At 43.6% G+C, this 25162-nt stretch overlaps 1 protein-coding gene across 2 annotated transcripts in view; it reads left to right on the top strand.

The window, feature by feature from the left end:
* Positions 1-25162, top strand: part of LOC136580357 (inverted formin-2-like) — a 79225-nt gene that overhangs the window by 25405 nt on the left and 28658 nt on the right. For both annotated transcript variants that reach the window (XM_066580855.1, XM_066580856.1), the window contains one exon: positions 10725-10825. In XM_066580855.1, the coding sequence (XP_066436952.1) occupies positions 10725-10825 (101 nt within the window). The remainder of the gene's footprint in view (positions 1-10724; positions 10826-25162) is intronic.

Here is a 25162-nt window from a genome sequence, read left to right as displayed (position 1 = left end):
ATGGCAGATTACCAAAATTTAGCCTGGTCACTAAGGCGCAAACAGGCTTGGTCACTAAGTGGTTGAACAAAATTTGTTTTCAATGATCATATACTGAGACCCATAAAGTTTTTTTTTGAGTCGATTGGGCTGTGTGATGGCCCCTTCTTTTGCAGGGTGCACTGTAATTTGAATTAGTACCATTTTGCGAAATAAACGACTTTTTGATCACTTTTTTTTTTTACATTTTTTTTGGGAGGCGGGATAGCAAAACCCCCCGCAATTTTGGCATACTGTACCTTTTTTTTAAGGCCTTCACCATGTGGAATAAATATTATGGTATATTAACAGTTTGTACATTTACATACACGGCAATACCATATGTGTGTTTTCTTTTAATTGTTTAGATTTTTAATGGGGAAGAGGGGGATCTTTGGAACTCTTAATATAAACATTTTTTAACTTGTTAAATAAACTTTATTACATTTTTTACAATTTGATTGTGAACATTTTATCAATTGCACTACACACTGCAATACCTCAGTATAGCAGTATATAATGTTTTTAATGTTGCCTATATAGCCCTGCCACGGGCAGGGCTTGACAGGCATCTACGCATGGCAGCTCTTGGAGCCTTCAGTAGGCTCTGGGCTTCCATGCTAGAACATTGGCACCCCCTTATCGTATTATGAGGGGTGCTGATTGGGCATGGAAAGGGGTCTCCCCTCCCATTGACTGTTTAGACAGACATTGACCACAACATCCAAACAGTTTAGTGTTGCGATCAGACTTAACTAATTGCGACAGTTGCCACGGCTGTCAGGTGTCAAGCTTCCAAGCCTGCTCCATACACCCTTCATGATTGCATGGCATATATTGATGTTATACCGTTGGGAAAGGGTTAAAGGAGTGTTCCATAAATAAAGTGTTGATGACTTATCCACAGGTTAGGTCATCAATAGTTGATTACGCATCTCACCTGTTCTTCGGGCCACTGACAACGAGCACGGAGCAGGAAGCAGACCACTTCGTCCACATTACGTTGGCGAGGGATACCAATGCAGGCACAGCTCCCATTCAGTGGGAGCTTATCTATGTATCAGCGCATCGAATCTACATGCCATAATTAGGCTGATATAATATAAAGCTTATGCTGCTTTTTTTAAACCTTCAAGTAATTTTTATATCTGGGGTGGTAGTATGTAAGAGTATCAGGAAAAGATGGAAACTTAGGCACTTAAAATGCAGCTTTTCACATCTATTGTTCTGTAAGATAAAGCCGAACAAGAGTTGAAAAGTGTAGTTATGATCCATGAATTAAACACAGGAAAGGAGCAGAAAAGGGAAATTAATGTTGATATGTAGGGAGGAGACGTTATGTGAGACAATGAGTTTACAATCCGCAGATTGATGGACCCAACCTTGGCACTGGGCCTTGAGAGCATTGGGAGGTTCCGAATGAACGTGAAGATGAGTGCTTGGATATTTGTTGGTGTAAGGGTCTGTTCACATCTTGTATTTTTCTACCTCCAGAGGTTTCATCAGGCTTTATGTCTAAAATTTCTGAAAACAGAACCCTTGGACGGAAATTGGACAGAACCTATCTCTTCTGTTGATGGAATCTGCTGAAACGAGACAAATAGGTTTTTGTTTCAGCAGGTTTCGATTTGTTTACGGGATATTGTGCCAAAAAGAATAATGTGGTGAACAACGTGATTCTTTCAAGCACAAAATGCTAGAAACCTGCTGAAACAGAGACCAGTTGGTCTCAGGTTCGGCAGATTTCATCAATAGATAAATAGAAGAGGTAGATTTCATCCACTTTCCATCCAAAGGTTTCTTTTTTGGGATATTAGTCATAAAACCCTACGAAATTCCTGGACATAGAAAAAAAGAGACGTGAACAGCCTGTTAGATTGCTAAAGACATGCAAAAACATTGGGTCGTCTTCTTAAAATGGATTAAAATCACACTGACCCTTCGACCTGCAGTTGTCAGTCTGGTTGGCACGTATAATTGCAAATTACCTGTTCAGCTCTGCAAGATGTGATTGTTCTCAGTAAGAGAAACCAAGTAATCTTGTAGATATGATACCTTTTAATGGCTAACAAAAAACATGATGCTATAGTGAGCTTTCAAAACTACTTAGGGTCCTTCCTCAGGCGTAATGCCTGGTACAACTGGTCCAGTACCCTGCCTCCAGCATCAAGAGACTGCTCAAGCTTAAGTTGCCGCTGAACCTTAGTCAATCAAAACCAAATGTGAATCTTCCTGATAGGTTCTCTGAGAATCGTAAAGATTTCATTACTTTTTAAGAAAGTTGCAAGCTATACTTTAGGTTGTGTCCATTAAACTCTGGCTCTAAAATTTTGAAAATGGGACTCATTATATCACTTTTTTAGGGTGATGTGCACGCCCGAACCTTCTCCTTACCTCCCAACTCAGCTGACATCAGTTGATTAATTTTTCATTCCTCAGGGACCTCTGTATGATGACTCTCACTTAGTGGCTGTTGTAGAAAGCAATCCCATATCCTTATGTCAGGGTGAACCTGTGCCTGAGGACTATTGCACTGCATTTTCATGGTGGACAACTAGCTGTGGATGGAGTTACCTTGCCCTCCGCTGCTGATTTCAGTTAAGCCTATCTGATTCTGTAAAGGATATGAAAGTTCATCATTCCTCTCGGGACTCACTCATAACTCTATTCATTCTTCTTCTGAATAACCCATGCAACTTGGGGTTACCTGGTCTCAATACTCTCAAAGGGTGAAGCATATATATAACACCTCAAGCTGCAAACAACACCTATAATGCCTCAAGCTGCAGACATGGGGTATATAGGGGATAGACTGTCATAGAGGCTATATGAGTTGTTTTAAATGTTGGGTCTTTAATCTGAACAGCGTTCTCACTTTTCTGTTCCATAAGCTCGATATCTGCCGCTTGGGGAGTTATAGGTGTTGTGGATCTTACATGCCTGATCCAGTATACACCCGTAAGAGAACACACGTATCTCTTTTTACAGGGAATCTTTCAGCTGGAACAGGCTGTCCAAATTGCTGCGCAGATTGCTATAGTTTTATGGGGAAAGATTCATTATAACTTGCAGTTGATTCATTTATATCTCTGCACATTTTGGGCTGAACAGTCCTATCAGTGATTGACAGCTGTCTGTGTATGACTGTACATACAAGCAAGGCTGTCAATCACTGATAGGACCGCCCATTGGACTGTTCAGCTCAAAATGTGCAGAGATATAAATGAATAAAATACCAGTTATATAATTTTATGGGGAAAGATTCAACATATCAGTCTGCTCAACTCCTCCTGCTCTATAACACGGTAACAGAAAAAAATTAAGGGAACTTCCAGCACTCAACATGCAAGTAAAAAATATTTACTTTATTCCATGATAGTTAAAAACATCATATCAAATAGTAGGAGGTAAAAACCTGAATGCGATTGTTCTCAGCAAGAGAAACCATGTAATCTTGTAGATATGATACCTTTTAATGGCTAACAAAAATACATGATGTAATAGCGAGCTTGCGAACCTCTCGGGTTCTTCTTCAGGCTAAAAATGGAAAAGCATGAATATTTATACACACTTATAACATACATACTTATGACAAGGCACAGACATGGATGTGATTGGTTTGCACTTAAAAGAAATTCTGCAACAGAAAACAAACTTTTTTTGTCTAGGCACTGATAGCGGAGTGAAAGTTTTATGGTCCCTAAATTACTGTTGGGGGGGGGGAGGTCGGGCAGGTTAAAAATGCTACAAGAGGTGCACAAACATTTTTAGCTAAACACTGATGAGGGAGTGAAAGTTTATGGTCCCTGAATTACTGTTGGGGGGCGGACATTTTTAACTAGACACTGATAAGGGATAATAAGTTTATGGTCCCTCAATTACTGTTGATGGGGGTTTTCACCTGGCCAGCAGTCTTATCTGTATAATAAATGTCTCACACCTCCCATTCACACATAAATCCTGGGGAATTATTTACCCACTCTTCAGTGTGTCAAAAATTGTTATCAACTTAGATTCCCAAATTCTTTTATAGTTTTGTGACTTGAAACCACCCTTCAATATCAAAACTCTCATATCTCCTATGTCATGTCCATGGTTAGAAAAGTGCTCAGCCACAGGCAATTCTCTCTTTCTGTGTTTAATCGTGTGGCAATGAGATCTCGCCCTCGCTTTCAGTCTTTGCCCTGTTTCTCCGACATAAAGACCCCCAACAGGACATTTACTGCACATGATCAGGTACACAACATTGGACATGGAACATGTGACTGTCCCTGGGATCTTATAGTCCTGCTGTGTGTTGGGGATCCGTATTCAGTACGTGGTCAGTATATGTGAGCAGGTCTTACAGCCCCTTACCTTACAGGCATAAGTTCCTTTTTGTGTGTCAGAGGGTAATGCACTGCTGATTATAAAGTTCCTCAAGTTAGGAGGTTGCCTGTAACACAAAAGGGGAGGGTCAGGGAATATGGTTTTCAGACTGTCATCCTTGTGTAGGGTGTGGTGGAGTTTCTTCGTGGTTTTCCTTAGTACCTCTAGTTGCGGATTGTAGGTCACTACTAGTGGTACACGATTGTTTCTTTCCTTGTATTGGAGTAGGTGATTCCTGGGTATCCTGGTGGCTTTGGTGATTTGGTCATCAATTGAGGTGGGATGGTAGCCCTGATTTAAAAATGTCCTTTTAAGATTGTACCTCTCTGTCTGTTGGGTTGGAGCAGATTCGGTTGTATCTGATGGCCTGGCTGTAGACGATGGACTTTTTGATGTGTTTAGGATGGAAACTGTCCCATCTGAGGTATTTAGGCCGATCAATCGGTTTCCAGTATAGGGATGTCTGTATTGAGTTGTTTGAAATCTTTATGGTGGTGTCCAAAAAGTTGATTTCGGTATACGAGTAGCTTAATGTCAGGTTTATGGTGGGGTGGAATGCATTGAATCTCTCATGGAATTTTATGATGATCATGATGTCATCAATGTAGCGGAAGTAGACCAATGGTTTGCTGGGGTAGGAGGCCAGAAAGTCACTCTCCAGTTTTGCCATAAAAAGGTTGGCACATTGCGGTGCCATTTTACTGCCCATGGCAGTTCCGGTGAGTTGCAGGAATATCTTTGCCAAAGGAGAAATAATTGTGTGTGAGGATGAATCTTGTGAGTTGTAGCACTGTGTCAGAGGCGACCCCATTGGCCTCAAGGTGTGCCTGGCAGGCGGTCAGTCCATCTTTATGTGGGATGTTGGAATACAAGGATTCCACATCCATAGTGGCCAGGATGGCGCCATTGGGGAGTGGACCTACGGTTGACAGTTTGTTCAGTAGGTCCGTGGTGTCTTGCAAGTAGCTGGTTGTGTTTCTCACCAGTGGTTTGAGGATGCCTTCCACCTATCCTGAGATTCCTTCAGTGAGGGTTCCCACATCTGAGATAATCGTCCTCCCTGGGTTGTCAGCTTTGTGTAGTTTTGGAAGCATGTAAAAACCTGAAGTATTGGATGCTTCTCAAGCCTACACTGCTTGGCTCTAATTCATAGTTCTGCTTCACAATGAAAAACACAGGCATTTAAAACAAAAACCTCCCCATGATTATGTGTAGACAATTGTTGACTCCTATGACCAACATGACCAGTACCATTAATCACATGTAACCCTCTATTAACCATCAGGGAATTGTCAAACATAATAAAATAGATTGGAATGGATGCAACAGGATATACCATATACACACCCATACATAACTAAACATTATCATCCCTACATATTAGTAAATATACATTAGGTCTGTCCTCAAGTTGAGGTCATGAGGTTGACGATAACCTAAGGACAGAACCCAAAAGGCCTCCCTATTATGCAATTTTCACTCTTAGCCACCCCATTGCTGGGGGTCTCAAAACTTTCTCTATACCTATTACCTTAAATGTATTTAAGTTTCCTTGATGACATATAGAAAAGTGTTAAAATACCAGTGATGAGTTGCAGTTATTGGTCCCGCACATGTTCACTAATGCATTTTAAGGGATCTAATAGTAGATCCAACATATTGCAAATTGCAGCTTGCCCAGTAGTAAGGAATACAAGATGTGTTGCAGAACAAGTAATAAATTCAGGAATATCATAAATTTTTCCCATAGGTAAAACAAAAAACAAAGGGGGGGTTGATACCGTGTTAGCCTGTAGAGCAATGTGTGATTGCTCTCGGTAAGAGAAACCAAGTAATCTTGTAGACATGATACCTTTTTAATGGCTAACAAAAATACATGATGTTAATGCGAGCTTTCGGACCTGACAGGGTCTTTCATGAAGGCTTAATAAAATGGATCTGAAGAGGCATGCATATATATATATATATATATATATATATGTATATATATATATATATGTATATATATATACATACTTATGACAAGGCACAGACATGGTGGGTTAAATTTGCACTTAAAAGAATACTACAACAGAAATACAAACATAGATGTGAAGGTTTTATGGTCCCTGAATTAGTGTTAGAGGGTCACCAGGCCAGCAGTGTTATCTGTGCTATAGATTTCTCATACTTCGCAGTCATGCATGAATCCTTTTGAAGAATTTAGCCCTCTGTTGAAAGTGTCAAAAGTTGTTATAAATTTGTACTCCCAAATTCTTCTATGGCTTTGTGATTGGAAATTGCCTTTAAATATAATAACTTTCATGTCTTCCAAGTTGTATCTATGACTAGAAAAGAGCTCCGCCACAATGAATTCTGTCTTGCTGTTTAATTCTGTGGTGATGAGATCTCATTCTTGCTTTAAGTTTTTGTTATTTTTCCCGCCTCCCCCAACAGAACATTTACTGCACAGGATCAGGTAAGCAAGATCGGATGTGGAATATGTGAATGTCGCCGGGATCTTATATGTTGGGGATTTGTATCCTGTCCGCGGTCCGTATATGTGCGCAGGTCTGGCAGCTCTTTACATTGCAGGGATAAGCTCCTTTTTGTGTGTCAGAGGGCAATGCACTCCTGATTATAAAGTTCCTCAAATTTGGGGGTTGCCTGTAACACAGAAGTGAAGGGTCTTGGAATATAGTTTTCAGACGATCATCCTTGTGTAGAGTATGATGGAGTTTCATTGCAGTCTTCCCTAGTACCTCTAGCTCTATCAATTGAGGTGGGATGGTAGCCCTGATTTAAAAATGTCTGTTTGAGATTGTGTAAATGTTCCTCTGTCTGTTGGGTTGGATATCAATTGAGGTGTATGATGGAGTTTCTTTGCAGTCTTCCTTAGTATCTCTAGCTGTGAATTGTAGGTCACTACTAAAGGCACAAGTCCGTTTTTTTCTTTCTCCGTGTATTGGAGTAGGACCGCCGATTGGACTGTTCAGCTCAGAATGTGCAGAGATATAAGTGAATGAAATACAAGTTATATTGAATCTTTCCCCATAAAACAAAATATCAATCTGCTCAGCTCCTCCTACTCTGTAACATGATGCTGGCCATTTGGACGTTACGTTCATGGTGACAGATTCTCTTTAAATGGATATTTGAGGAGTGGTGTCATTATCTTCAGGGGGCTAGGCATTACATTACTGTAATAACTGATCGACAAATGTGACTTAAAGTCCGCTAAAAGAATGAATCCTAGAGAAGTGAGGTGGGCTTTGTTTTTCTCCAGGTTTAATTTCATTGTCACTTTTAGGCCCATTACTAAAAACACCAAAGCCAACACCTTGCATTGTAGTTTCTACTCATCTTAACCTGACTTTTCTGTACCCATCCCAATCATTTTTAAAGGTATCGTCATCTCTGCTGTTGCTCTAGATCTTACTGATGAGAAATGTGAAAAACAGACTCTGGTTCCTAGTTACAACCCCTGGAAAGCTTTTTGTTCTATCACTAACTTTAGCAGCAGTTTCCCATCTCAGCTATGAGAAGCTGAGATGGGAATACCCCTTCAACTTCAGTAGGACTCAGCCTGCAATACCAACCTGGGCCACTGCTTAATGTATGGAGCTGTCTAAAAAAAGGAAGAAACAATGCTCATCTTTTCTTCCCTTGGTAAGCAACACAATTGCTCCCACAGCTCCTCCACACTGTGTTTGTAGCGGAAGTCATGTGGCCGCTACAGCCAATTAACCCTTTCCAATCCAATTTGTATCCTGGTTTTCCTAGGGGGCTTACTCTTTTTCTGCTGTTATACAATGGCGCTATATGCTGGCTAAAGCCAGTACTGCATGAGGTATCACGTTGGATAGTCTCCGACAGCAGAGAGGCTGGCAATATACAGTAAGAGAACCCCGACGGATGTCTTCCGACATCGGAGCTGTACAGCCTTAAATCATAATGTCTTCAGAGGTCAGACAGTGGATTGGAAAGGGTTAAAGGCCACAATGTTACGGTGCCGAACTCCTGCTATCATGGCGCCCAGGACGTGAACTCTGATACCAGGAGAATGAACTGATGCTGCGGCCTATGATTGCCTGCAGTGATCACCTGACTTCCGCTGTAAATGCAGACCAGGAGAGCCGAGGGAGCTGTTGCATTGCTTACCTTGGGGAGAAGAGAGGTGAGTATTGCTTCTTAGGTTGTTTTGGGTCATGGCCATCTGTTTAATGAATATTTATAAAGTGGGCCAACACCTTTAAGATTGAAAAAGCAAGTAATAATAGGGGAAGAAATGTCAATCAAAATGCACTCTCCTTTTCAGTTGTGCTGAAATCCCTTGAGAATAATTGTAGGAAGGAAGGAGAATAGGTGGGGAAGGTCACGGAGGTTGTGAGACGGGCTGTAACATGGCAGTGCTTGGATTCATTTAACAGCAGTAAATGACTGTTATGGAATAACTTTCCTTGCAAGAGATTATTTCAAGCTGATACTCTGCCCAGTCAGGAAGACCTCTCCTGCCACTTCTAGCAAATGTACATTGCAGCACATCACTCTCCCTTCCTGATCAGATTTAAAGGTGAAAGTCAGAGACATAAGAAAACTTTTATCTTCACTAGATGTTCCCTCCTTGGAGGGGCTCCAGCAGCAGTGAGCTTGATGTGTCAGCTCTGAATAATAAGGATGGGTTCTGGCTTTGTTAACCCTTTACCAGTATAATACTCTCTTGCAATTCCTTTTTTACATGTGCATTCCATAAGTTTTTGTTTTATATATATATATATATATATATATATATATATATATATATATATCACTTTTTTCTATTTTATTACTATTTTTTTACACTTTTTAATTTTTAAATTAAAATTTTTAAATTTAACTTTGGTTCCACCAGGGGACTTTAAATTCATAACTTTAGGTCAGTTGTGTAATACACTACAAGAAATCACTAGCATATCTTCATGGAGCCGGCCAGTGGTGTCTCTTTTCACCTCCCACTGATCACGGCCATTGGCATCCTTCTACTCTTCGATGCAGCAGACACTGCACTGTGCTCCTGGCTGTCTCTGCTTCCTATAAGGCATATGTGCTTGCTTGGTTCTTTTCTTGAAGAACCAGCACATGCATCCAACTTTCCCAGTCCCAGCCTATCTGGTTGCCTCCCAGGTAATACAAGGCATCCTACCCCACTGTAGGTTGTCTGAGCAATACTATTCCTAGTGAAGGTGTTGTGTATTTGCTTGACTCTTGGTTTGACCCTCTGACTATGTGCCCAGCTTTCCCGAATTCTGCTTGTCCTGACCCTGGCCTGATTCTTGACTACTATTTGCCTCATTGCTGCTTGCTTTGACCTTCAGCCTGTTTACCTTACTACACGAACTCTGTCTGTCCTGACTTCGGCCTGTTACACTGACTATATCCTTACCTGTCCTTCGGTACAATGTTTTGGTGCGTTCTGATCTGTTTGGGTCAGCTGCCACTGCAACCTGGGAGTTGCCTGCAGCAAGGGTCATATCTTTCTTAAAAAGGAGTTAAAGGGTGCAGACCAGGGACCTCTTAGAGTAGCCCAAAGTCATATCAATCAGTTGCCCAGTGGGTCCATACTTGCTACATAACACAGGGTATCTATGTTGCATTTGTCAGATGCAATATTTTACATAAAAAATAGTCAAGACAAACGTGATAGCGCATCCATTTCTCAGTTGCACTCATGGGAAAAAACCTTAATGCTGGTACACTATAGAAATGGTGCACCAGTCTCTCCCATATTCTTTAACATGGTGCATGCCCCATTGAAGAATGCCATTGGATAAATATGCTTAGTGTTTTCTACTGAGTGTATCATGTATATGTGTCAGAGAAGTGGTGCAGAGATCAGAGATCGAGAACTAGGAATCTATGAATATACAATATACATTTAAATTCTAACCTTACTCCGATGGACGGCTCTTGACATAAACTAAGTATGTTGATGAGTTTGCTAATACACCAAATCAGTATTATATTTCGCAAAGTTTACAAGGAGCCATTATATCATGGCTTTTGTCTATCTTTGGCCCGTTTCACATCTGCGTTGGCACCTCTGACCAGAAGTTCAGTCATCCGGCTCAGAATACCGGAAGGAAAAGCGATGCATGCAGGCGGGCAGTTGAGCGGAAACCGAACGGACCCCATTTGTATTTAATGGGGTCTGTGCAGTGCTGCTCGGTTCTGTCCTGAGACAGAGCCGTTCATCTGCAGGGATTCCAAGGGCAGGAGTGAAACCCACCTAATGGTAGCATGAGTGACTATTGTGTATGATATATACTGTATGTTAGTACATGAACAATAATTGCCATATTGTTAATCTACTCCCCCTGCAGCTACTGCTTGCGCCTGGAGGCACTTATTCTCAAGAAGGATTTCTACCCGGCTGTCCTGTCTCAGTTGACTGCAGCAAGAGATCTGACAGCAGCTGCAGAAGGTGAGATATTAGCATATTCGTAGCGCTAGTTCTGCCTCACTATGTTTTTATCAAAATGCTGGAACAAAAGTAAAAAGGTTTTTAAAAAGTGTAAAAGAGTACAAAATACAAAATAAAGATAAAAAAAGTCAAACCCCCACATTTTCCCCCTTAGTATGAAACAACGTACAACCCCTCCCCCACACAAATTTGGTATTGCCAAGTTCATAATGACCCATTGTTAGTGAAATGAATATGACTCCATGTTCTATCTCATGCTCAGCCATTGTGTAAGCCTGTAGCCATCTTCTGTGCCTCTTTGCACTGTATTCACGTATGGATTTATGGATATTAAATGGTTTTTTAATAAGCCTTGAGGCTTTTGTTCCAGAAGATGGCTACTGTGGCATTTAGACTGGCAGGCGGGTCAAACTGAACTGTTGCTAACTTGTTACATATGTTCCTAAACATTCTCTCTAAGGGTTCTTGTCCACAGCCGTGATTCCAATGGTGGTAAATCGCCGGCGAATCCCGCCGTCTGAAGCTTTTCATAGCGTTGCTATGGAAAGCGCCGGCCCCTTGTCCATAAACTGCGAATTATTGTCATTCTCCACTCGCGGCCCGGCAATTCGCAGCATGCTGTGAATTGCAGCGATTCTCCGCAGTCAGCCTATCTGTCAGATAGGCTGACAGCAGAGATACGTCTACCGGCTCCTGCTCCCGGGCGGCAGCTCCACAACGCCCGTGGACAGGCAGCCTAAACAACTTATTATTTAGATTTACTGTTCCAAGAAGTTAATCATGTATGTTCAACTCTTCTGCTGCATACGTTTATTTGGCATTTTAGATGTTAAATTCCTTATCTTATGTATTTATGTTTCTTTGACCAATGGTAATAAATGAATTATAATAGATTTGAATTATTGTAATTAGATCATGCGTTTCTATAAGGCCTCATGTCCACAGGGAAAATCAGGCCCTCCTGCCCCGCGGACATGAGCGCTGAAAATAACAATAAATAAGAATAAACTTACCTCCCGCCCGCTCCGGATACTTCCTTCGCTGCGGCGCCATCTTCTCTGCGTCGCGGCCGGATCTTCTTTCTTCGGCCCGGCGGATGCGCATGATGACGTCGGTGACGTGCCCCGCGCATGCGCCTGACCGAAGAAAAAAGATCCGGCCGCGACGGAGAGAAGATGGCGCCGCGGCGAAGAGAAGAACCGGAGCGTGTGAGTAAAATCTGATTTTTGTCTCCCGCGGATCCGGACGGCTTCCATAGGCTTCAATAGAAGCCCGCGTTAGCTGTTCCCGCGGGAGGCCCGCACGAAAATGGAGCATGGTCCAGATTTTTTCATGCTCCATTTTTTTTAAAATCACTTTTATTGACGATCCACGGGTATTTATCTACCCGCGGGTGGTCAATGCATCCCTATGGGGTGCGGATCCGTGGGCAGGAGAAGAGTTAAAATCTGCTGCGGATTTTAATTCTTCTTTTGCCCGTGGACATGAGCCCTAAAGGCTGCGTTCTGTCAATCAATAAACAAATTACTTTGGATCACATCCCATGCTGTGTGATTTAACTCTTTCCAATCCAATTTTGGATTCAGGGTTTCCTAAAAGGCTTTCTCTTTTTGCTGTTATACAACAGTGCCATCTGCTGACTAAAGCCAGTGTGTGTGCGCCAGAGAGGCTCCGACAGCAGAGTGACTGGCAATAGACGGTAAGAATACCCTGTCGGACGTCTTCTGACATTGGAGCTGTAAAAGCTTCAATCAGAATGTAGGAAGATGTCAGACAGTGGATTGGAAAGGGTTAATGTTGGTCATCTGAGCTAAACTTACCTCTAACAAACTAAGAATTTAGACCCCAAAAGCATATTGTATAGCAAATATTGGTTTGCAATAACATTTTTGGCGCCCAACAGCAGCATTGGATAAGCTCCGGACCCCATGAACCTGTTCGCAAGTCCATTTGTTTGCAAGTTCGAACAAATGCTTGTATGGAGCAGGATTGCAGGTGGATCACGCTCCATACAACGTCGGGTGCAGGCTGTTCTTACAGCCGACACCCGGCAGCAGCAGTTCCGCGACGCTCGTTGGAACTGTTAACACTTTAAATACCGCTGTCAGAGCTTGTCGGAACTGCTGCCGCCGGGTGCTGGCTCTAAGAAACAGCCGGCACCTGACGTTCACGTGGCCCCTACAGTGTCCCGCGATAAGATCGCGGGACGCTGTGCAGTTGCTAGGCAGCCTGGGGCCTTTCAGAAGGCCCCAGGCTGCCTAGCAACCGCACAGTGTCCCGCGATCTGACTGAACAGGCTTCTATCAAGCTTAATAGAAGCCTGTCGGTCCCTGCACAGTATGATGTAATGCCATAGCATTACATCATACTGTGCAGGACAGATTGTTCGCATCTTGCGAAGTTCGTAAATTGATCGTTCGCAAGTCGGGGACTATCTGTACTACTGTGGCAAATTGTGTTTTCTGTGTGAACACTGAAGCGGTATTAGTGTATCTTGACACCACCAGAAGAGTAGGTGGCGACAAGATACAGTGTTTTTGACATGCCGGCCACTCCCACCTGTCAGGTTCTGGCACTCACTAACAGCGCCTTAGGCGGCGTTGGAGTTCCCTGCGTATCCGGATAGTGAAGGAGCAGCAGCGCAGTGGATTTCCCGGGCGGCTGTCAGCATTCTGCAGTGATGGGGGACACAGAGTAAGCGGCGGGGGTGGCAGAGCCAGTTCTCCGTTGGCCTCCCTGCACTCACCATCAGCGCCGGATTTCGGTGGACCACCGGTGGCAGCAGCACTCCTGCAATGCCTCACACTGAGTAACGGAGGGAGGGGGAGGCAGAGGGTGGAGGCCAGCAGCGGACATAGAGGGAGCGGCGGGGATGGCTGAGCCGCTTCCCCCTTGGCCTCCCTTTACTCTGCAGCGGGCGGCGAGACACAGGGAGGGGGGACCTGCGCCCCTGACTCTCACTGAGGGAGGGAGCCAGGGGGACGTGGAGACTGCAGGCCAGCAGCGGACACTGAGGGAGCGGTGCAGGGACGCCAGAGCACTGTGCAGCAGTGGCCAGGGAAGCACACAGGGAGTGGGGGACCTGCGGGGCTGAAAGGAGGCTGCCGGATGAAACAGAAAATAAAGCCTTGAGCCAATCAGGAGCTAGGGGTGTGATAGCGGCGTTCCTCCTGTCAAGCCCATAACTTCCGGTGGCGTCAAGAAACACTAATACCCACTGAAGCTATATGTTATACACTTCTGTCTTTGGAATGCTTGGATATTGGTGACGTTTCCCTTCCCCCTCTCCTTCTTCAACCTCTGACTGACATTCTTGATAAGACAATGAACTTCTAATGTCTAATATATAGTAACTATGTTGTAAATTTACGGACAATTGTGACGATTTAACACTGTAGGGGATAGCAATTGAATTTGCCAAATATAAATGTATTTGAAATATTGTATCTGACCAAAGAAAGGGTTTCTTCAGACTTTCTTGTTGTTGAGATAGACAGAGAATATCTTAATTTGGCATAATCTTTAAAGTGAAGTGTTTAGTTATTTGTGTTTTTCTCTGCTCTGAAGTGCGTGTCCTTTTTGTATTGACTAAAGAATCTGGGATTTAAGCAGGACAACAGAAGTCCTTAGCGGTATTAGTGTATCTTGACGCCACCAGAGGTACTGGTGGAGCCAAGATACATGCAGTTTGACAGGGGGTTGCATCCCCCTGTTCCTGATTGGCTGTCCGGCTGTCTCCCTGACAGCGGTCTCACAGGTCCTGTAGGCTGCGGCTGCGAACGTGGAGGAAGGTCAGAGGCGTCGAATTGAGCGGTAAGTGCTGTGGACAGAGCCGGCGTGCAGGACTTGACAGCCTTGCTGTGGGACGCGGTGGTGAGCACTGCGCAGAGAGAGCCTGCGGTATGCACTTGTGAGCGGTGCTTCGGGACGCAGCGGTGAGCGCTGCTGAGAGAGGCGATGGTCAGGACTTCTGAGGGCAGTAGTGGGACGCAACGGTGAGCGGTGCACAGTGAGCCGGCAGTCGGAACTTCACAGCGGTGCAGTGCCAGGGAGCGGTGAGCGCTGCAGGAAGCCGCCATTGGAAACTAGTAAGTGGAGTGGTCGGACGGATAGGAGAGGGGTGGGGGAACCCTGTTTAATGAGTGGACTTGTTTGTCTGCAGCAGAGGGGCAGGGGTGCATGTGCTGGAGCGGTGAGCGGTAATGAGCGGTGGGGGTGCAGCTTCAGGAGGGAGGGCAGTGAGCCGGGCAAGGGGAATGCCAGGGTGCCTGCAGTCACATCAGTGGCGCAGAGCGCCAGCTGCTTCAGGACTCAATTCACGGTAGCGGGACCTTCAGATCTTGAGCCAATCAGGAGCTAGGGGTGTGATAGGGGGTGTTCTTTATGGAAGTCCTGTCAAACACCTACCTTCTGGTGGCGTCAAGATACACTAATGCTGTACTTAGCAACATTATTTGAGTATATCACCCAGGATAAGGTACCTTGTTGTTATACTACTAATAGAGCATTGAGCCGGTTTTAACAATTACGGGGAGCTCTACAGACTGTTAGGAGAGGGGTCCTTTCTATAATACAGATCTGTACTGTATGGGGTGGAAATAAACCCGCTCCAGGGGTTTCTCTAAAATTGCGACCAGGAGATGAAGCTGTAAGTGCTTGTGTAGGTGTGTAGAGTGGTTTTTCAAGCCAGGAGCTGTGTATTGTATGATAGAGTAATCTTAGGTAAGCTATAAGAGGTTTACTAAGTAATAGCATTGAAGATGGCCAAGGGATCGCCAAACAGGTTGTAGGGGAGAGAGAGGGAAACAAAGCAAAGTCCCCCTCCCCCCAATTTTCTTACAGTCAGGGAATCAGAGGCTCTGGAAAAATGTATCTGTGAACATAGAAGATGTGTTGTAAAAGACAACTGTGCCAGAGAGAATCCTGGCTATATGCTCTCAATAGCCTTTGTTTGAACACTTCCATTGAAGGAGAACTCACCACCTCCTGCGGAATTCTTTGCAGGACTACCGATGGGGTATGGCCAACATAGTATTTCAGATCAGCGTCTGCTTGTTTCAGCTTACGGGTCTGGGAAGCCATTGAGGGAGGAGCTTATCACGGGACATCCAACATGTCGTATGGCAGTTCCCTCTAGATTGGGATATATGGCTAAGAGAGGAAAGCAAAAACACAGAGGCAAGAGAAGTAGTAATTTGATTTGTTACAATTGCGGAGTAGAGGGGCCTATTAGAAGAACTTGTCGTGCCCCACTCACGAGATGCTCTTCTCCTAGTCTTCTCCTTTTTATGTGTTGAACCATTCCCTGCAATTATGTTGTTAAACTACTAATATCTACTAAAAGAGTTATTACATTATTTAACCCATATGATGCAAGGCATGAGAAAAATATTTTTAAAAATGGTAAAAATAGATCATTTTGTAATTTTGAATATCTCATCTCCAAAAAAAAACGGAATGGAAAGAGACAAAAAAAGGTATATGGGTCACCAAATTGGGTCAATAGAAAAAATACTTTTTTACAAACCCTGGTAGAGCTCCATTGATGGAAAAATAAATATGCCATGGCTCTTGGAAAGCGGCGTCACATAAGCAAATGTTTAAAAAAAAAGTGTTTAGTGTACAAAAAGAGCAAAACATTAAAAAACTGTATTAACTTGTTATCACCGCAATTGTGCCTCCCTTTTTTTCCCCAATACTGCCTCCCACCAAGGGAAATTACAGTAATTAGATGTACCCTAAAAGGATGCCTGAAAAAAAGCTAAAAAAAAAAAACATTTTTAACATTTCTAGTTATTTTTTTGTATTAGTATACTTACACTAAAATACAGCATGGGAACGGATTCCTCATTCTGTTTTGGACGTTTTGATATATAGTATGTATGGTTTTGGATTACAGACCACTTATAGCGATGTTTTAGGTTGGCGCCTGTTTTATGTTATTTTCTTTCTTATGAATGTATTGTTGTTTTATTCTGGCATTTTGTCTTACTGATGTATGTAATTATGTTTTTTACTATCTATGCCCCCCATGATATCATGTAAGACCTCTGGGGAACATTCACATGTTTTTTAAAAATTCTTTATTTCACACTTTCCCACTGTAGCTGGGGCATCCATAGGAGCCCAAGCTACAGGGGAAAACAACCCCTGCAGTAACATTAGTCACTGGCAGAGCTGGTCAGGGTCTAGTATGACCCTCCAGCTCTGTTGTAGTAGGAAACCCAGGTGGTCACATGACCTCCGAGTTCCGGTAGTGAAAGTTACACTTTACTTTCACTTTCTAGTACACAGCATTCATTGAGCGCTGTGTACTCGGGGAAGCAAAAGGCAGAAAGGGTTAAATACCCCTCCTGCCTTCTCCTCTGGGTTATCAGCTGTCGCTAACAGCTGATAACCTGTTTCTGTATCTGATTGATTGCAGAGGCAGGAGGCTTAACGCGCCGCCGTAATTTTACGTAAATTTACAGTGTCTGGTCCTAAACGGGTTAAATAAAAATATAGATCATACTCACTTCTTGTTGGATCCCCAAAGTTGAGCTGAGTGTCTCACACTGCCCCATCTTCTAGGTGGACGGCCAGCTGGACCATGTGATCGCTGTGGCCTATCAGAGGCATCACCATTGGAGCCTCTGGCATCAGCATTCATATCTTGGGCGCCATGATGCCAGGAGTTTAAGGATGTGACGCTGCAGCCTCGGATTGGCCACAGTAGTCATATGCTTTCGCCCAGATGTCTACTTAAAAGCTGGCGCCTGGGCAAAGTGAACCGCTTCGGGGGTCCGTGGAGAGGTGACTATGATCTATTTTTTTATTTTTATATCGGTCTCAGCTGCTGGAGATGTTTTCATAGTCATGATGACACCCCTTTATTGAGCCAAATCCTATGCTGAGACATAATCCAGATGATGTGCTGTAGGAGAACCACACTGGCACGTTTCTCTTTGCAGACAACATCTGTCACATGGAAACCAGTAAAATTATTTGCTGTTGACAAGATAAACAATACCAAGTAAAGTAAGCAGAGTACAAGTGTTTGGCCATTGATCAGTAGACATATATGGGCTACGCAGCTTCATAGCTGTCCTGTATTCAGCTCTCAGATATTATACAGCCAAGGAAGTTCTTAAACAAAGTAAGGGTACATGCACACGGGCGATTTAAAAGCTGCGCCCAAGATCATTGGACCCAACTGGCATTGGACAGCACTAGGACATCCTGTCCATATGCTAAACACTGCACATTGTCATGTACTATTCTCGTCCAAAAATGGGACAAAAATAGAACATACTGCAATTTTTCTACTCAAACTATCAGTCTGAGTAAAAAATGCCTGTGTGCATACACCCATTTAAATAAATTGGTGCCATACCCTTCCGATTTTTGGACCAATTCTTATGTCTGGCAAAAAAGCCCGGGCGCATATACCCTATTCTTAAGCTAAAGCCAGCACAGCTCTGTCATACATATTAGTGCAGGCTGCATCAAAACTGCTTATCTCTACAGAGTTTATGTCATTGCACTGTTTATTCTGATACGCTATGACAGCAAAATGCAACTAAAGTTTCCTGCAATGCACATTATCCACAATCATATGGTCATTTCTATTAGGCTTTCGAAATATGAGGAAAGGGAGGAAATGATCAGTCAAAAACAGGGGTGTGCATAGAAATAATGGGGCCCTTAGCAAAAGGTCAATATTTAGCTTCCCCCAGGAGCTCTTCCACCACCAAAAATATGTCCCCACTCAGTTCTCACTTGGCTTATTCTCTCCGTGCGCTTCTGTGCTTATCTCCAGGGCCAGCTCCAGCAGACAGTGCTGAGCAGAAAGAGGCTGGACTCCACGTTAGCCATTGCGCCACGTCAGCCTTCTTAAGGCCCATTTACAAACAACGATTATAGCTCAAAATTTGCTCAAACAATGTCTTTTGAGCGATAATCATTGTATGTAAATGCTACCATCATTAGCTTTTTGCTAAAACAATGATTTTTAGTTGAGTTTAAAATCCATCGTTCGGCCGGAGAGCTGATAGCAGGGACCGCATGCTGTGATTCTTCACATGAGAGCTGATAAGATTGTATTTAGCTGCAGTCCCTAGGCAAAACAAAGGGGCTGTATACAGATAACAGACCAACTACTGTTCTCTGCATACAGCGAAGGGAGCCTCATTTACATGCAACTGAAGCTAGTAATGAGCATTAGTGCCTAAACTGTCAATCATCCTATCTTTTGAATGAATTTTGAGTGATCATCTTTGCGTCTAAATGGGGCTTTAGTCTTGGGATTAAGTTGCAGGTGGGTAGCAGCAGGTGGCACTGGCAGTGCCAACACTTAAAGTCCTTTTACATGGGCACACAATCTGCCCATGCTAACAACCACTAACCGATAATGAGCATGTCGATCAGGGCTCAATGCCTCCATCTATACGAGCAGATTATGTGCTCTGTGGGGATGACCAATCATTAGAGTACCCGGACTTTCTCTTCAGAGAGCTCCTGCTCTGTCAGCTATTTCCGGCTGCTAGCAGCTAAAGGCAGCCCCATAGAGCGCTATATGGGGTCGTGTTCAGCTGCTGGAATGATCCAAAAATGGCCAATGGAGCAGGAGCTCTCCAAAGGGAGGTACTCTTTAACACAATCTTTTGTCCCCACACTGCTGTCATTGATCGGCTGCAGGCCTCCTCATTTACATGGGGAAACGTGCAGCCAAGCAGCAAGCATTCTTATGCTTGCATAAGCGTGCCAATCACCCAACGAATGAGCGTTGTTCCTCCTACACGGTCCAATTGTAAGGGGAACGAACATTTAGAGGAATGCTTGGGCCTAATCGACTCTTCTAAGAAGGACCATTAAAGTCAAGAGGCATCAAGAAGGCAGAGCCGTGCACCGGGGAGATTGTCCAGAAACCTCGACTGGCCTGTAATCACATAATCTAGTTATTGGCCAGCCGAAGCTTGTGACAGCAGAGAAGTCATGCATAGTCATACAAGGGACAGCAGGACTGGACAAACTGTGGGCGGTCACTGAATGCTGAACCAGATTCAGAAAATTCATAGTATCTTGCTTTGCTCGAAAACAGGTGTGATGAGGGTGGGTCCATTTCACCTTGGGCCATTTTTCCCCCGCACAGGCTCCATAGAAGCTGCATAGTCTGCCTCCTTTTGAGGTATGCCACTCTTAAAGTACGTTCACACATGTCAGATTTCGGTGCGGATTTTACAAATCTGTACCTAAATGAGCACTATTAGGTGCAAATTTTGATGCGGATGTGCAGCAGATTTCATCCTTTCTTTTGGAGAGGCGAAGTCTGCTGCAGATACACGTTAACTCACTCCAATCCACTGTCTGACGTCTAAAGACATTATGATTTAAGGCTGTACAGCTCCGATGTTGGTAGACGTCCGTCGGGGTTCTCTTACTATATATTGCCAGGCTCTCTGCTGTCGGAGCCTATCCAACGTGTCACCTCATGCAGTACTGGCTTTAGCCAGCAGATAGTGTATTGTATAACAGCAGGAAAAGAGTAAGCCCCCTAGGAAAACCAGAATATCAATTGGATTGGAAAGGGTTAAGACCTCATTCACACGACCATATACGTTTTTACGTTCGCCCATATGCAACATATATTTGCACAAATGATTTTCTGACACAACTGAGTTCTGATCTTAATTTGCGTATTTAAAGCCATTCACACGGGGCGCTGCTGCATGTATGTAAAAAACCACGCAGAAGCGATGGCAAGCGACGATCGGAAAAAAGTGCTCGGATTGACAATTAATGCCTAATTAAGGCCAGCTGTCTTCTTTTCCCAGCCTTGTCTGCAGGGTAACTCCCTCCCCTTTCCTTTTTTTCCAGCTGCCGTAGAAGCCTATGGGTACGCTCGCTGCGTATCATGGCAAAAGATAGTGCAAGAGCTATCTTTTCACGCTTCGTATAAAATATGCGGCTGAGAATGGTCACGTATGTCCTATTTTTTACACGCGTATATTTGACACGGAAAAAAAACGTTCCTCAGAATGAAGTCACTGAAATGCTTTGCATAGCCGCATTTTAGGTACGATTATTTTACGCGCCAAAATACCTACGTAAATATGGAATTTGATGCAGATTTAATGTTATGGAAAATCCACACCAAATCTACTATGTGTAAACGCACCCTTCACACGGACACATGCGCAATCGCACGCCTCAGCTCCACGTATTTGTGCTATTTATGAGGCTTTTTTGCACACGTATTGGCTTATTTTACTGTACTTTTTGCACACGCAGGGCATAACTTTTGGCGCATGGAACACTACCATATGTGAATGTGTGATTTTAACATGTCGGCCACAATCTGTTCGCAGTTGTTTGATCTCGTTTCTTCATGTATCTGTCTCATTCTTGAATGCCATCCTGAATCTACTGTCACGTCACATTTCAGTTCTATGATCTGTGGACCCACAAAACACCCTCTTTTATCTTTGCTTCTGGAAGATGGGTAAATTCGGTCTTGAGATAGGCAAATCCCTGCCATTTTTGTCCATCGCCCTGATAAATGGTTTCACAAGTAGCTGCATTATGTGCAGATAAAAGAATGTATGAGATGAACGTCTACTGGAGATGTTGAGTTGAACCTACGGTGCATTGAGTCCGCAGTGACACGGGTCTCCACAATTGGTGATGTCATCTGGCAATATGGTGCTTAAGGCTGCGATGTTGCCATGCCGTGCACCTTCAAGAATACAGTACATAGTAAGACAACTATAAAGTGCAACTATAAAGATGTGCAGTAACGAGAGGGTTCAAAGTGCCTTGCCTCACCGAGGATTTCCCCGATATGGGTATGTATAGTAAAATGTTGCAGCACGCCATCTAACATAAGGTGAATGTTCGAGAGAAGGTGGTGGAGCAATTCAGTCCTGGATGAAAGAGATGTCTACAACATCAAGCATTCCTGGTGAAAGGACGCAACCTCTATAAAGCAGATTAAGGTCAGGACTGTTGCTTTAAGAAGGACAAAATAATATGCATGGTTATCTTATGGTATGAAACATTTGAGTAGTCAAAACTTCTATGGCACACACGTCAAACACAAGGCTCATTGGCTGAATCTGGGATGCCACCTTGTTTTATGTGTCCTGCTGGCATGCAACAACCTAACGTTCCGGGGGCAGCAGTTCAGAGTCTGTGACCGCTGAACTCTGTGTACCGTCCTGTACGCAGCTCAGATGCTAAGGAGAGGGGTCAGAGGTCACAGACTCAGCAACAGCTGCAGCTGCCACCGTCAGACCAGAGCTGGAGGGTGGGTGAGTGGAATGCTTGTAGAGATGCTGCTTAGCCAGAGGCCAATTGGACAGTCACTATTAATACTGGGACTACTATGAGGGTGACTTATTACTACTGAGGCCAATATAGGGGACACTTACTACTGGGGCCCCTATGGGGGTCACTGTTATTACTGGGGGTCACTATTATTTCTACTGGACTCACTATGGGAGTCACAATTATTACTACTGGGGCCACCCTATTACTACCAGGGCCACTGTGGGGGACCCTATTACTACTGGGGTCACTGTGGGGGTCACTATTACTACTTAGGTCACTAGGAGGATCACTATTATTACTACTGAAGCCACTGTGAGGGACCCTAATACTATTGCAGCCACTTTGGGGATCACTTTTATTCTACAGTCTTACAATTACAATCGGCCCTTTGAAGGTAACCATTAGGCTGATGTGGTCCTTGGTGAAAACGAGTTTGTCACCCCTGTACTATGGAGTGAGTGAATGTTCCGGTCCAAGTGAAGTGGTTTACAGTAATTATGTGTTCAACAGTGGAAGTCTTTGTATATCCGAGATTCAGTGCATAAAATACCTTTTTGATAAATAAACCGCTATGAATCACGTTTTTGATTACATTTTTTTCTCTTTATTCAGAGCACATTTTATGGCCGTTGAATTCCTTCGGACTTAGTTGCTTCTTGAATATTTTTTGTTCTTTTGCTTTGATATGTAGTAAAAATTAATGAGCTACAAAGAGGCTTTATTCTTCTAGTCTGCGTAGCCACCACCAACAGAGTATCTCACGCTTACCACATGCCCTCCGGTAACATCCTTCCTTCTATTTCCTGCCTGTGCTATCCTGTATAATTGGCATTGGATGTTATGTGGCATCTTATCCTCTTAGGTGTTTACCTTCATTATTGGGAGGACACGAGTTTCAAGTACACTTTAAATTTAGTATACTGTATATAGGTTGTAACTAATTTCCATTATCTTCAAAGACAATAAACAGAATCTGGGTATCCATTATAGCATTATAAGGTATCGGATGTCGGTAATATCAACACATTTTAGAGGCTATTATTATGTTCATGCGGTGCCTATTTATGCACGCCTACATGATGGTAAATAGGATATCCTAAAAGGACCAACTATTACAGCCTGCATGGACGTCAATATTATGTCCAAACAGGATGGTAAATTACTAGGAATGGAAACCGGACAAACACAGGTATGCCAACACATATATACATTTCATTAATACAAATGGGGATAACGGAACATGGCATAATGTGAACAATAACAAGAAATCTGACCCTGATCTTCACATGAATGGAGGGATCTGCCTACAAATGGAGTAGTCGCCCCAATAGGAGCGACCCCACCTAAGGAACCTAGGGCAACCCTGTCTCCCCCTAGGTAACAACAGGGAGCAGTAGCAAAGATGTTATACATTAAAAAACCACAGGGAACAAGATGTTACAATACTCAGGCTAATAGTAACTCACAGACTAACTTATATAGGCAGATAAATAAGATAGCAACAGGTATAGCTAGCAAGACCTCAAACAACACAAGACAAGCGTCTACAGACGGCAATACACCAGAAGTCCGATTGCAATCAGACAAGGCACAGGTGTCTGACAATCCATAGGACAGAGTTCAGACAAGACAGGGTTCAGGTATCAGACAAGCCATTGGATGGGGTTCAGACAGGACAGGGTTCAAGCATCTGACAACCCATCAGACAGAGTTCAGACAGGGCAGGATTAAGGCATCCGACAACCCATTGGGCGAAGTTCAAACAAGACAGGGTGTGAGTGACCAATAACCCAAAGGACGGAGTTGAGACAAGACAGGATTCAGGCGTTCGACAGCCCATCGAACAGAGTTCGGACAAAACAGGATTCAGGCGTCTGACAACCCATCGGATAGAATTCAGACAGGACAGGGTTTAGATGTCTGAGATGATATAAACAGACAGATATAAATTGAACTGGATCCAGACAAGAGACAGAGCGAAATGTGACCAGCATGCATGCTCAAAGATAAATGTGTGAACAATAACCAGCGCCCTCTGAGAGGAGGGGCCAGAATATATATGCACAGACCCATTGTGATTGGCTGGCTGCGCCAATTCACCCCACAGACAACCAAATCAATTAACCCCTGCAGAGTTGTGTTCCTGTCACTGTGTAGTACCACAATTACTAGCTGTACAAGCTGACACACTGTGACAGCTGTATTATGGCTGCAGCACCCAGACTTCTTGTGGTTCTACTCGATCGAACTACAGTGATTATAGTGTTTTCTAGTGATCAAAGTTCGGTTTGGCTGGATCGTGGAAGGTTTCATGATATTATGGACCACAGAAAAATGCAGATAGCATGACATGACTGTGCTGTGGACTATAATGTCAAGAAGCTATCAAGTAGCCTCTTGATCTCATAGGCATGTCACAGTCCGCAGGCCACTAGAAATCCTCTGCCGGGCTGCATGTGGCCCATGAGCCATATGTTGTGCAGGCCTGCTTTAGAACCTTAGTACTTCTTCAAAAGAGGATCTTGGCAATGTTTTCCTATACTAAGGCCAGCTTCACACAAACGTATTTGCGCGCGCCAAACTTGTACGCACAATACACAGAGAATAGAATCTATAGATGTCAATAGGTTAGCTCATATTTCTGTATTTTGGCGCGCGCATTTTGGTCACGCAAAAGAGAAAGGTCTCCATAGAAGTCAATAGGAGGTGCGCAAATGTGTGAACAATAAGCAAAGAAGTGCTGAAAACACGGCATAATTCTGCTGGAAAAAGAATGCATCTGAAACTCATTAGATAAATTAGCTATTTGAGTTGGTGTCCGTTTGTGTCCTGCATGTAGAAAAAAAACATGCCCTGCGGCCACAAAACGTGCAGTGCGGTACGCCGACACGTGCGCAAAAAAGCCTTGTTGATAGCGCAAAAAAGCTAATACTTGTGCTTGCTTAAGGCCGGCCTAACACACAGTCCATCCCTATTGGCAGAGGCTTTATGCATATTATGGTCCTCCAAAGGGGTTATTACCGTGTTTCC

Source organism: Eleutherodactylus coqui, chromosome 10 (assembly GCF_035609145.1).
Source record: "Eleutherodactylus coqui strain aEleCoq1 chromosome 10, aEleCoq1.hap1, whole genome shotgun sequence".
Taxonomy (NCBI): domain Eukaryota; kingdom Metazoa; phylum Chordata; class Amphibia; order Anura; family Eleutherodactylidae; genus Eleutherodactylus; species Eleutherodactylus coqui.
Note: the sequence above shows the minus strand (reverse complement) of the source record. Positions and strands in the feature narration are given on the sequence as shown.